The sequence below is a fragment of the Neolamprologus brichardi genome, chromosome 15 (genome assembly GCF_056152115.1).
Source record: "Neolamprologus brichardi isolate AB-2024 chromosome 15, ASM5615211v1, whole genome shotgun sequence".
NCBI classification, from domain to species: Eukaryota; Metazoa; Chordata; class Actinopteri; order Cichliformes; family Cichlidae; genus Neolamprologus; species Neolamprologus brichardi.
In genome coordinates this window covers 37,317,505-37,331,708 of record NC_142118.1, presented here as the reverse complement: position 1 = coordinate 37,331,708, position 14,204 = coordinate 37,317,505, and the positions used below count along the sequence as shown (strand labels likewise).

The 14,204-nt window shown below is 41.2% G+C and overlaps 1 protein-coding gene across 15 annotated transcripts in view; it reads right to left on the bottom strand.

The window, feature by feature from the left end:
- Window positions 1-4,899: 4,899 nt before the first annotated feature.
- Window positions 4,900-14,204, bottom strand: part of adgrl2a (adhesion G protein-coupled receptor L2a) — a 102,759-nt gene continuing 93,454 nt past the window's right edge. For 4 of the 15 annotated variants that reach the window (XM_087852808.1, XM_087852811.1, XM_087852814.1 and 1 more), the window contains 4 exons: window positions 13,138-13,234; window positions 11,086-11,214; window positions 10,441-10,458; window positions 4,900-8,723 (listed from right to left, as the gene is read on the bottom strand). In XM_087852808.1, the coding sequence (XP_087708934.1) occupies window positions 7,882-8,723; window positions 10,441-10,458; window positions 11,086-11,214; window positions 13,138-13,234 (1,086 nt within the window). In that variant the 3' untranslated portion in view covers window positions 4,900-7,881. Of the gene's footprint in view, window positions 8,724-9,298; window positions 9,352-10,440; window positions 10,459-11,085; window positions 11,215-13,137; window positions 13,235-14,204 lie in introns of all 15 variants that reach the window. The other 11 variants (XM_087852810.1, XM_087852813.1, XM_087852822.1 and 8 more) reach the window with 7 other exon arrangements.

The following is a 14,204-nucleotide window of genomic DNA, read 5'->3' as shown; positions in this document are numbered from 1 at the left end:
TTCCATCATTGCATGTTTATAATATGACAATTTTATTTGAACTCCTTTCGATTGTTTATGTCAATGTTAAGGGTGCACTAATCCAACAGCTATGTAATCATGCTAATCCAACACGGAGGCAGGCGTATTGAGATGGAAGGACCTGCACTAAGAGTGAGGAAAGACAAATTTGACAAATTCAAAAGTCTGGGGATGAATGCACATACAAAAGTAACACAAACAATAACTATAATACAGAAAAGGGCCATTAGATTAATAAATAATGTGGGGTACAGGGACCATACAAATGCACTCTTTGTCAAAATGCAAGCTTTTAAATTCCAAGACTTGGTGAAGCTTAAAACAGCGCAAATAATGTATAAAGTAAGAAATAAATTGCTTCCAAAAGAAATCTGTAAATTGTTCATAGAAAGAGAAGGTGGGTATAACTTAAGAGGGAAATGGAATTTAAAAATACAAAGTGCTAGAACAACTTTAAGAACGATGTCTATCTCAATTGCAGGAGTTAAATTATGGAACAGTCTAACAGAAGAAATAAAAGACACTAAAAACATAAAACAGTTTAGAGTAAAATATAAAAACCTAATTTTAAATAAGTATAAGAATGAAGAAAACGGGGTAAACCCAGGATGGTGATGTTGCTGGTAATGGTGTTGTGGTTCTTTTTTGGTTTGTTTGTGTTTCCATAACTTGTGTATCTGCAAATATACACATTCTGTATTTTTCATATGAAAGAAACGATACTGTGGTGGGGCTTGCTAATTTCTTGTTTTTGATTTATGTATGTTTTGTTTTGTTTTGCTTTACTTTTGTTTCATATGTTGTTTGTTTAATTTAAGACTAAAAAAAATAAATTTAATGAATGAGAGGTAAAACTTGAGGGGGTAGGAACAAATAAGTAAATACTTCTGCCTGCTCCTTTTCAAACAAATAATGGAATGATATTTTGTAATGATTGTGAAGGCACATGTTTGAAATGTTTGAAATAAAAATGAACTGAATGGTTTATTTTGCTCTCTGTTTGTGAAAGGCTGGAACAGCATCTACAATGACTTTTAATGATCGTGGCTCAAGAGTTGGGAGTTTGTCTTGTAATCGGAAGGTTGCCGGTTCGAGCCCCGACTTGGACAGTCTCGGTCGTTGTGTCCTTGGGCAAGACACTTCACCCGTTGCCTACTGGTGGTGGTCAGAGGGCCCGGTGGCGCCAGTGTCCGGCAGCCTCGCCTCTGTCAGTGCGCCCCAGTGGCTACAATGTAGCTGCCATCACCAGTGTGTGAATGGGTGGATGACAGGTTGTGTAAAGCAGCGGTCTCCAACCTTTTTTGCGCCACGGACCGGTTTATGCCCGACAATATTTTCATGGACCGGCCTTTAAGGTGTCGCGGATAAATACAACAAAATAAAACTAGTACTGGTACCGAAAAAAAAAGAACATTTATTCATAACACACGTGAAAAGACGAAGGAAAACCGAGTTAACGATCAAAATGATAACAAAATAACGCTGAAAACCGATAAAACCCCTGAAAACTATACATTTTTAAACCTGAGCCTCAACTCTCGCGGCCCGGTACCAAACGACTCACGGACCGAGGCTCGGGGGTTGGGGACCGCTGGTGTAAAGCGCTTTGGGGTCCTTAGGGACTAGTAAAGCGCTACACAAATACAGGCCATTTACCATTTAATGAGATCGCAAGATAATTTATGAAACTGCTTTTTTTTCACAGTTTAAATGCAATCAAGAAACTTCCTACAAATAAGTTAATCGCCATGTATCGCACCTCACTGCAGTCTGTTGTTTAGTTGTTTCGTCAGGAGACGCCAGGCAAGTCAGAAGGAAGCTGAGGGATGTTTTAACACTTCAAGCCCTTCAGAAGTTCACATTTACACCACTGGAGACTGCAAAGCGCTCACACTGGGACGGGTTTGATATATTTCAATAAGCTAGACATTGATGTCTAAATGCATAATTGTCTGGCCAGTCTATCCATTAATCTCAACGACTAGTTCACGATCCTTACTGTCCTCGTGTTTGTGCTTCGGATTTGTCTTATTCTGATTACAAGGACTTTGTGGGTTTCACCTTCAAATTCAGTCGTAAGAAATCGCTGTTCCTCCTTGAGGTAAATGGGAACTCTGTATACTGGCAGGGAATGGCTTATTTCATCTTTTTTTTTCCTGAGCCAGTCGCTCTCATCCCTTTTTCATTTGAAATCCTGCATCTAGTAATTTCATAATTATGGGAGGGGATTATAACGAAGGCAGCTGGAGCTGCAGGTTAATTGGATTTTTCACCTCAACGGGACCGGATCTGAGTCGCCCATGGGCCGCAAATCTGCACATTTGAAGTTGGGGACAGGACAAAGGAGGCTGGGGGAAGAAAAGAGTAAGCAGTTAAAGGGTCCCCTTTGACTTCAAGAGTATGGGAAGTTACTTTTGTGCTGCCAGTTACTGTTTGTGGTTTCAGAGGTTTTTCTTTGCTTGTACACAATCGCCTTCGTTCACGCTGATGGCATCTATAATTGGCAGTGTTTTCCGTTCACAGGAGTGACTGCTGCAGCAGCTATTGCAGCAGCTATTGATAACCTCAGAGAAATAACCCGAGGGTTTGAAAACGAACTTCTTAAACAAACTTTCAACAAATACATGAATGCATACTACTTGCAAGAACAGTCACACTGTGCTCTGTTTTTGAAAGAAATACCAAATTGACTGGCTTGATCACCGGTGGTGCAGTGGTTAACAGTGTCACAGCAACAAGGTCCTGAGTTTGAATCCACCGGCTGCCTTTGATGTGTGGAAATTACATGTTCTGCCCAAGCCTGCTGGGATTCTCTCCCAGTACTCTGGCTTCCTCCTGGTGCAAAGACATGCATGTTAGGTGAATTTGTGATTCTAAGTTGGTTCGTAGGTATGATTGTGAATGTTTGTCTGCCTCTCTGTCTCAGCCCTGTGATAGACTGGTGACCTGTGCCTCTTGCCCTGTGACAGCAGCAGAGATGGGCAGTAACACGTTACTTGTAACGCGTTACTGTAATCACATTACTTTTTTCAAGTAACGAGTAAAGTAAGGGATTACTATTGCAAAAACGGTAATTAGATTACCGTTACTTTTCTGTAGGAACGCTGCGTTACTGCGTTACTAAAACCGTGATTTTTTTGCGAGAATGTCTCATGACAGTGACGTAAGCGAGTGCGACGTTCGTGACAACAGCTGTGTGCAGATCAACAATGGATCATATATCGAGTGCAGAGAGAGTATGAGCGTGCAGCGTTTAAAGCGTGGAAGTACTGACCTTACTTTGAGTTTGATTCCATAAAAAGTGACAAAAACATTAGTGTCCGTTGTGCGTGGGAAGAAAACTTCTTTTTACAGCGAAAAAACCCCTAAACTTCCAAACAAGCTCCGAGTAGCTACGACGTAATGGGAAACTCACAGAGAAACTCGCGGATTCTTCCACTGACCGCTGCACACCTGCACCAGGGTAAACCTCCGCCTACCCCACTCCTGCTTTACAGGTGAAAATAGAGCAACAGGACCGCTAGTCTTTGACTTTATTTATTTTCTGCTGTGTTTTACTTGCATCTATTTGAAAGACTGAGTGTAAACACAAAAAATATTTTATTTTATGTGCTGGAATGTGCAGAAAATAGGTTTAAATATTAAACAAACTTCTTCCAGTCAGAGAATGTTGCATATAATTAAATGTTTGCTTGATGCATAAAGTTAAAAGATTAAAACTAACAAAACAAGTTTTAAAAAGAGACTTTTCCATTTGAATACATTTTGTATGATGATTATGCAGAAAAAGTAGAATTGGGCTGAAAGATCTATCACTTTATCACCTATTCAGGTTGTAAATCGTGTTTTTAAAAAGTAACTAAGTAACTAAGTAATTAACTACTTTTGAAAATAAGTAATCAGTAAAGTAACGGGATTACTTTTTTGGGGAGGTAATCAGTAATTAGTTACTGATTACTCTTTTCAAGTAACTTGACCAACACTGGACAGCAGTGACGGGCTTTAACCCGACAACTACCCTGAATTTACTGAAGAAAACGGATGGATGGCTCATAAAATGCATTTAAGCACTTGATTAAAGTAAAAGAATTGGTGTGAATTTATTTTAAAAATGATTATAACATCTCATTCGATCTTAAACAGAGGATTAGTTAAATAAATAGCTTTTTAAATGTCTCTTTTAAATCTGCTTTCTGCAAAAGATTCATTGTTTCACGTTTCCTGGAGACGGAAAATGATGCCGGAGACGTTCAGCGCACTCTGGAAACGCACATTAAATCTTTTCATCGACAGGAAAATGTCTTTCATGCAATTTCATCATATCCTACAGAAATCCTTAGATCCTGAAAATGATCTCAGACTTGACAATCAGTCACAGCTACGTTTGGTCAGATATGACTCACATGCTTCTTTCAGTCAATAACCCATTCGTCTTAAATAGTTTCACTCTGATTCTGCTGACAGTATTCTCTACTTCTGTTTCCAGAGGCTGACTTGTTCCTCCGTGGGAGGAACCGAGCTCCCAGCCCCTCGGCTCCTGGCCTACTTCTGAATCAATGTTTGACAAAGGGCGAGTCTCTCCCTCAGCAAAAGGCAGGGAATTAGAGAAGATCTTGAATGGTGAGAAGGCCACACGCAAAGCTAGAGGCTGTATAGTCCACATTCTCTATCAGAGACAAACAGTCCGTGTGAGATCATATTTCCCTGTCCTCAATAATGAAAATAAACCTGCTTACACACTAAGTTTATCCACGTCGAAGGTCACCGTGTCGGGATAAACAAACTGCGGTTAGAGAGAGGGGTGAGGAAAGGGTTGGCAAATATTTGTTTGCCTGTATTTTATGAAGACCTGACTACTGACACCACTGAAACGTGAGCTTCTGCTGTTAAAATGAACTTTATTTTACAATTTGTACATAATCTTGCACTGGAGAGTTGTTTTTGTTTCAGGTAAACAGATAAATCGGGTGAATGGTGCTTCTGAGTGAGATTTATCCTGACAAAAACAACGAGCAGAGACAAACCTGCAGGTCTGACAGTGGAGCATTGCTTTCAGTGTTAACTGTGGTGGTAGTTTTGAGGTTTAACACATTGTTCTGCACTCAAAAAGGCATATTTTCCCTCTGTAAGTGTGGGCTAGCCACTTCTTTTTAATACGCACTGTCAGTTTAGCATTACTTTTGACTTTTACAGGACATATTTTGTCATTCCGCTGTCAAAAAATACTATCAATTCATTATAATATTTATATTTGTCATTCTTAAGACTAATTTTATGCTTTCAAATTACGTGTATGCGATCAAACGTTAAGGGATGTTAAACACAGATAAAATGGCGCCGCATGTTTTACAACGCAGGAAATCAATATGCTTTTTTTCTCATTATTATGCATGTCATTACGCCTGCCATTTCAACAGTCAACAATCACCACAACACTTGATTCCAAACTGACATTCAAGGGGTCTGTACAAGAGATCACAAAAAAGGAACATAATTCTTCCATGACAATTTGAAGCCTCAGATAATTGCACAAAATGTCACATAATTGTTGAAAAAGTCAAAACAACACACAGCCCACACAGCCTTATGTGCACTGACATAAAGTGCATTTTTGCTAAGTTCTGAGTCATTTCCTTCAATGCCAAATGGTAAACAGTGCAATTTCCAGCAGCCCCGCTGAGAGCTGTCACTCTGCCTCAACTGGTGTTATATTAAAATGCTTCAGAAATTAGCACTACCTGAGGCATAAACCACCCAAGAACTGACTGTGGGCTCCAGCAGAAGCAGACATTAATTAGAGCAAATATGTGTCATAGCTGGACACGTTATGTATAATATATTTCTACAGCCGGAGCCAAGTGTTACATTGACCCCTTGTTAGGTCTGTGGACACATTTCCACTCCCACACGGCATTTTAAGCCAAAATCTTACTACAAGACTTCTGTACTGCCAGACCCTTTAATGGCGCTCAGTCTAGTGCTCATTTAAAAATATACTTAGTGGACAATGCTTTGAACCAGTGTCGGGTTTTTTGTGTGTTTTCTTTTTTTTTAGCCTTTATTAGTGTCACAACCACACAGAGGAACATTTACAATGCAGTTTTCCTACCTGAGTTTCTCATCTTTGAATCACATGGAAAGATTTGGCTTCTCTATAACACACACGCGCTCTCTAAACGCTGCAGTTAGCAAAGAAATAGCAGGAAAAGAAAGCAAATAAACGCTCTAGAAAATAAATTCGCTAATTTACCTGTCAAGGTGCTCGGGACTTAACTTGTAACCTGAGTCAAAAGTGTATTTTGTCCATAGCAAAATAATAAAAGCTTTTTTTTCTCAAATAGTACCAAAACCACAAACCATTAAAAAGCAACTGGCATTTGACAAAAAATCTCACATTTATTTTATTTGTTAAACAAGTGTTGAACTTTACATCAGTCTTAAGTGAAGAGCCCCTTGGTAACATGTTTACATAAAAAACATGAGCTACAGTACAGCATGTATACCAGTGCTGGAAAATATTCACACATTTCCCATTTATTTATTCTTTTTTTTTTTTTGGAAAGATTTTAATAAATAAAATATCCAAACCCAAGCGGAAGAACTACATTTATGATAGGAACTTTATTGTTCAAAGTCGCTCGTTTCATTTGCGCTTGCCCGCCACTCTGCCGTTACTTAAAAAGATCTATATCTGCCAGAATTACACAAAAAAACTGTGCAATGCATAAGTCACCTTAACTGGGGGTTTTTGCATTCCCATTCTACCAAAGTAAATGGCGAAGTCAAATAAACATATTTAAACATGGGCGATATCGATGGGAGAAAAAAACACTGTTCACAAATGGAAAAGGTGATAATGCATCTTTGTAATTGGTTGACTCGATCTCTCCTTTTATAAGCCTTAACGTTCAAACGCACTACCATGAATGAAGTGTTGGAACCATAAACACACTGTATAACATATGTGCAACTTCTACACAATAGTCTCTCAAACGTTAGATTTTGCAATTATAAGGTTTCTTCATATTTATGGTTTCCCATTGAATTTTTTTGTTTTACACTAGCAATACAACAAAATATATATTTTAGCCATTTTTCCTTGACAACAGTTCAAGTTACAGTTGAGAAAATATAAGGCCAGGGGCTTGATTGCTAGTGGTTATACAATCCAAACTTGATGGTGATCAGGACCTTATATTCCTTTGCTAACAGTTTGATCAGGAACATTTTGCAAACGTGTCCATGTCCTGGTCCGGGGTACTGTTCTGTATACAATATTGAAACAAAAAATAACACAAAAGAAAAAAACAGGCTTCAGCTAGGTTGTTGGGGAGTGTATGTACAGCCTTTTGACTGGGAGGTTGCTGATTGGATGTAGCCAGTATTGATTCTTTCTCGCTCTCTCTTTTTTCCTTTTTTTTTACATTTTTTTTTTTTTTACATTTTTTTAAAATTTTCGTACCTTAAAATTTTCTCAATTAATCAACAGCAGCAGCACATTTAAATACATAGTTGGCTTGTCTCTTAAAATTGAAATTTAACTCTGCATTTTATGTACAGTCTCATTAAAACTCTGCACTGCCATCGCTGTGCTCCAAGTCTATTGGTCTGCAGGGACGTTAGGAAGGGTGGCATGACAAGAAGATGGCGATGGAGATGTAGGTTTGCAAATGGCTAAGTGTAAATGGCGGGGCTTTTAAGCTCTCTTCAAAAAAGCAAACAAACCCCAAACAAACAAACAAAAAAAGCCCATTTAAAAAAAACAACAAAGAAAAATGCCTCCCTTCCCTTTTATAATGTCCTCCAAGAGTTCAGGGCTGCAGGAAGGCTGGGAGCGGTCTGGGGATGATTTAAATACATTTAAAGGCTTGTCACTAACTGCATCTGTCCTTCTCGTACGTCGCCTTCAGGGATGCTGTCCTCTTTAGTAATGGGAATAATGTAACCATCACTGCTCCCTCGGCCTATCTGGTAATAGGCTTGGAGCTGCTGGCCACCCCCCAAGTTAGGCATACTCTTGTAGTAAACGTCCTCATTCTCGCTCCTCTTGGAGGGGGACAGGTCCTCCACAACGTCAGGGCTGCTCTCGGGGTACGGAGAGTCTTTCAGATTAGGCATACTAGTGTACAGGGAGTCTCTGTTTGGGGACTGCAGACTATCATCGGGATTGGTGGGTGTCAGCTCGCTGACAAACGTATCGACTCCCCCATCGGTCCTCACCTTCTTCTGGGGTGCATACAGAAGCGAGTGAGTCCGCTGGGGGATGAGGGGTGCCTCCAGCTCCTGGCGCAGCTCGAGGCCCACCGCGTCACCCACGTGGACCAGAGACGAAGCGTCGGCCACAATAGCGTCGTCTTCGCTGCTGTTTCCACCTACCACCGTCACCTTGGGCGGAGCCCGCTCCGTGTGGTGGTGATGGTGGTACTGCGGTGGCTGCTGGTGGTGGGGTGGATGATGTAAACTGTGGTGCTGCTGCTGTTGCTGTTGGTGGCTTTTATTACAGGCACGCAGGTTGTTGTGTACTAGCTCGGAGATTATCATTTTCTCAAAGGCAGCATCGTCCAGACTCAGGCCGCAGTCTACTACCTGCACACTGTCGCCAAAGTCCCCGTTACGGAGCGAGTAGCTATTATTAAAGTTACCATTTAGCGGTAGAGTATCCATTGCACTTGTGTCCCTCACCGCATTGTTCAGTGAGTGCCCTGGAAAGAAAGGCAAATAGAGGGGATTTGACATTAGTCAAACAGCAATAACAGCAGGGGGGATAAAACAGAGCGTTAATGCTGTTTAGGATGCAGTTTCACATGGAGGTCAAATAAAGCCATGCCGTAAATCTGTTAGTTAGGCACAATCCTCAGCATACGCAGGCATGCATCACTCGCGTTGAGAAATCATTTTACTTTCTCACATTTTTCCATTTTAAAAAGCTGCTTTAAGAACAAACAGGAAGGGGTTTGTGCGCTTAGTTCTGCCACGAATGTGAAAAAGATCCCAAACAACATTAAGAAACAGACAGTAATCACCATCACAACACACCGGGCAAAAAGTGGATGTCCACATGTATGAAGCCACAGACGGGCAAGCTACGACACTTAGAGGTTTTCTAGCAACTAATAGGTTGGATGTGCTGAACTAAAGAAAAGGACAGAGATGGCAAAAGATGACATAAGACAGAAAAGGGAAAGTGGTCATGGGACAGCCATCTTTGTTCCCACTACAAGGGGAGCCCACAAGCAGCACTCCACCATCACCACACACAGCAGGTGAAAGGACTCACTTTAGACAACTCACATCATGTCTGTCTGCTCAGGCTATCTGGTCTAAGAGCAGCTGATGTACAAAAGAAAGTAAAATGATTTATTGTAACATGAAGAATCACTCAAAAGAACAACAAAATGTAACGGTCTTAACTGCAACTTAGCAAGAGCAAGGGTTCAGCAAATGAAATCATTAAGCATCGGCTAGCTTTTCGTTCTCCGAGCTAACTGCCAGCAGCTTTGTTGTCGTTTTTTTTTTTTTTTTTAAGTTGAGTTTGTGTCGGTACACTTGCTGTCCATTAGTTGGCAGCTTGTGTACCCAAAGCTGGCAAAGGTCAAAGCCTGCCCGCAGCTCGGCACTTGGCATCCGTCACAGTAACAGTTCCCAGTGAGACCCCGGTCACCAGCAGAACAGCTCAAGAAAAAAAACAGCTGCTGCTGAGGTCAGACTCAGTCATGTTAGGAATTTCTCAAAGCATGGAGGTCATGGAAAGCAGCAGAAAAATGTATTTGTAATACCACGACTGAGAAAGGAGATCTGCTACCACTTTAATTGTAACATTAATTCAGTGTCCATGGCAATTCATTATGTCACTGTCGACCGATTGTGACTAAAGATTTTACAGAGATTCTGTGGAAATTTCAAAAAAAGTATGAAGAACGAAAACTAAAGCTGAGCAGCTGCAGCCATGACATCCATGTGTTTATGCCCGCTAGACAGCAATTTAGCGTCCAGACGGGAAAAACAGTGCGGGGACACTACTGGACACTGAAACTGCTGTATGCCACACAAGGACAAACAACTGGAGAGAAAAGAAAAGACGTGAACAAAAGGTAGAAAGAAAAGAAAAAAGAAACCTTTGTGACAAAAGCTGTTCTGACGGGGAGAAAAAAAGCAACACATGTTGTTTTGGTTAAATCTCAAATTAAGCAAAAGAGACGATAGCAGAGTAAGAAGCATTTAGAAGCTCTGGAAGAAGATTTGATCTTTTATTGTCTTTCAAATTTGGGTGGATAATTTTGTGAACCGCTTGCTCACTGAGTGTGTGTTAATGGCCTAAAGTGAACCAGTGATTGTGCCGGGGTTTTGTCGGGTTTTTTTTAATAAGCATGCTGAAAAAAATTTACATTTGATAGGCAAAGTTAAGTTTTACTCCCATACTTGTCTCTCTGTAGGTCACTAGAAGGAAGCACAAGGGAAAAGCACAAAACATGACAAAGGAGGCCATTTCAGTTTCAAAATAAAATACATATATAGATATATATAAAAATAATCACAGCACAGTCTTTACAGTGTGGTATGCATGTGTATGCAGCTACTGCATGATTTTTCTTGCAGTTTAATGTGTTTTGAAGGGGAAAATTCCCTCTGAAGCAAACCAAAACTAACAAACGACCTGTTCAATTCATCATAATAATCATGCAGTTTATACTGCGGCTGCACAGTTTGCATTATTTTAAGGCAGAACGTGTAGTATCTCTTTCCCATCTTAATCATCACGTCCCATGCAGAGTGTGGATATTAGAAATACGAGAACACATATGAGACTCTATTGAGGCGAACCACAAAAATCTCTGGCGTGCATGAAAACGTGTGCATTTTCACACAGACACACACACATTCTCTCACTATGTGGTGTGTCAAGCATTTGGGAGACAGTGATTCAGAAGGAAAGGTGATACTGCCGAACATCCTGGCTTTTCTTTTAGCGTGCTGTACACTGAAGTGAGATACAAAAGAGGGAGAGAGAGCAGGTAAAGACAGAAGAACAGGCAGAATGCAGGTGAAAGTATCAAGTAAGCACACCTGGTGAATTAAACACTGGAGCTGTGGGAGTGTTACATACGACTGTCTCAGCCAGTAAGGTGTTATAAGGGTTGTTAGTGCCTTGTGGTCGCAGGAGAGGATTTGTTAGTAGATAGTTCCCGGTCATTCCTGGAGCAGCGGGACAGAAGAGGAGCGTCGAGAAAAAGAGATCAAGGAGATTAGCAGCAGGAGACAGGCGTGTGGTGTCACTTTGCTTTTTACGCGAAATCTGAAACGTAGTCGCACAGAGAAAAGTTTGAGGAGCTACGGAGCCCCGCAGGGGACATGAGAGAAAAAAAAATTAAGACGGACTTTTGCGAGATCTCGCAAAACAAACTCGGGATCTCGCAAAACTTTTGCGAGATCTCGCAAACGTTTTAGCCGCATTCTTCGGACGCTGGCTTGAAGCCGACCGGGCGGTCGAGGCACGATGTGCCGAGAAAGCGGTGTTCCTCCCGGCTGTGGTGGTTGTCGAGACCTCCCGTTAGCTTCGAGCTAATGGGAAGAATGCAGCTAAAACTTTTGCGAGATCTCGCAAAAGTTTTGCGAGAACTTTGCGAGAACTTTTTGCAAAAGTTTTGCGAGATCCCGAGTTAGTTTTGCGAGATCTCGCAAAAGTCCGTCTTAATTTTTTTTTCTCCCATGTCCCCTGCGGGGCTCCGTAAGGAGCAACCGGGGCAAATGCAAAAATATTCCACTTTGTGCTGTTATTTAGTTCATTATAACCCATTTATTTAACAACTAACATTTGAAACAGCTGTACTCATTACTGCAATTTTTCACACTTCTCGCATTTTTTAAGTCAAGCTCGGTTATTAGTATTATTTTCCTCCCAAAAACAGCTCCCTGTTATTGTGCAGAGGTTTCGCTGTTGGACCAGGTCCAAACATAAATGCTCCCAAGAGACCAAGACGAACACGTCCAAGTCAAAGTTATTATTGAGTCTTAATTTTTTGCCACTTTCTTCCAAAAGCTCATCTTCTTTCCATTTCCCCCCCCTCAGCTTGCAGTGTGTTTTAAGGATCTGAGGTATTTCGGCTGCCATTTATCACCTGTGTTAAATGCCATCTGTCATGTTGAGAAGTCTCCAGGGATGTTTTTAATGACAGGGAAGTGCTTCTAGGAGATAGAGCCATCCTTCAGTGCACTGTCTCTCCAGGGTAACGAGGCAGCTACACCCCAGAGTGATCAATATCCAACCTTTACATTAACATCTCCGGGAAATTAAACTGATGGCCCCCCCAAAAAAGACTATTTTGATGCTGATGTATCAGCAAGCCAAAATGTGTTTTAAAGCTGTAGGTGTAATGTTGTAATTTGTGACAAGTGACAGCAAAATTTTAAAAAAAGTGACGGCACAGAGAAGCAGAGACAGGAGTCAAGAGGAGGGGAGGGGAGTTACCTCGGTGTAAACCCTCTTTCCCTTCGCATGCTTGGAAAGCCATTTCAGAGAGCAGCAGAAAGCCTAACAGCACACTAAGCACTCCAGGTCAGCCAGAGTTGAACATCATCTTCTCATCATCATATTTGTGCTCAAGCTAAATAATAAATGGCAGTTTTTTCTCCCTCTCCTTCCCACTGTAGAGTAAGAGAGGTCACCTTACATGCCAGGCTACAAACCGCCTTTTTAAAGCAATGTTAAGATTTTCCAAAAATAAAACTTTGCACCCCACCCCTTCCCCGCCTTTTAAGTTGTGTCTGTTTCCCCTGAGCTTTGGTATAAACTTTGGAGCACTTAAATTAAAAAAAGTTCTTCCAGCCTTGCCCCAATTTAAGACTGACACGACCGGCCAGAATGACGGCTCAGAGTATTTGAGGATGGATTTTTGTAATCCTTTGCTGGCAGAACAGGGAGACCACACTAAAGACCTAAATCTTTTTTTTTTAACCGCACTGCTCTGTCTTTTCAAGCTGAATCGTTTATTACGATTACCAGAGGAGGACCCTAGACGGTGTCGGTGAGATCATTGGAACCTGACGGAGGTATTTTTAGCTGGATGATGAAATGTGTGCATAGGTGTGCATGTGCAGAGAAATGAGGTGTGAACTGACCTTGGTTAAGGGTGGAGGTGCTGTTGATGTCACCTGAGATAAAGGAGGACTCGGATTGCTTTCTTACGGTGTCATTCCACATTCTCCTGATACGACTCTGTCAGGTCAACAAGGGACAGTCATTAGGACTTTAAACAAGCCCGTTCACCTTTCAGATCAACTTTCATTCGATTTCCCTCGACGTGCTGCAGACTATAAAACAAACCTGCTAATGTGCAGCGAGGCAAGGGCAGTAGGAACCGCTCAATCCCTCTGTATGAGTTTTCAAAAACTAATTTTATGTAAGTCAACTTCTGAACAACTTCAGCTCCAGTTATGACTCTTTACAATAGGCTGGAGGCTGAGACGGGGATGCTTCTCTATAAGTTACATCTGGAAGTATTGTCTGCTAAGGTCTATTAGCCTTTAATAAGAACCGGAAAAGGTGAGGACAAAGTTGTTGTTTTCTTCTTTGTAATTTTGGCTCTCCCTGTAGTAAAAAGTGCCTGCAATGCTCTTTAAACAGTGCAATGCTTATTTCCTCCCCATGCACATGGCGTTAGTGAAAAAGGATAAAAGCAAGAGCTAAAGGGGCCAGAACAGAAGAAAGGTACATGCAGTACAGCAGATGCTGCTTGTAAAAAAGTGGGATAATGTTTGTGTCTTCTTGTCTTCCTCTGAGGTTCAGATGCAGAATCTTTTTTTCTGTGCTCGCAGTAAAAATACGTTTTCCTGAGGAGTCGTTTAAACCAGCGGTCTCCAACCTTTTTTGCACCACGGACCGGTTCAATATTTTCACGGACCGGCCTTTAAGGTGTCGCGGATAAATACAACAAAATAAAACTAGTACTGGTACCAAAAAAAAGAAGATTTATTTATAACACACGTGAAAAGACCCAGGAAAACTGAGTAAACGATAAAAACGATAACAAAATAACACTGAAAACCGATAAAAACCCTGAAAACTATGTTTTCCTGAGGAGTCGTTTAAACCAGCGGTCCCCGACCTTTTTTGTGCCACGGACCGGTTTATGCCCGACAATATTTTCACAGACCGGCCTTTAAGGTGTCGTGGATAAATACAACAA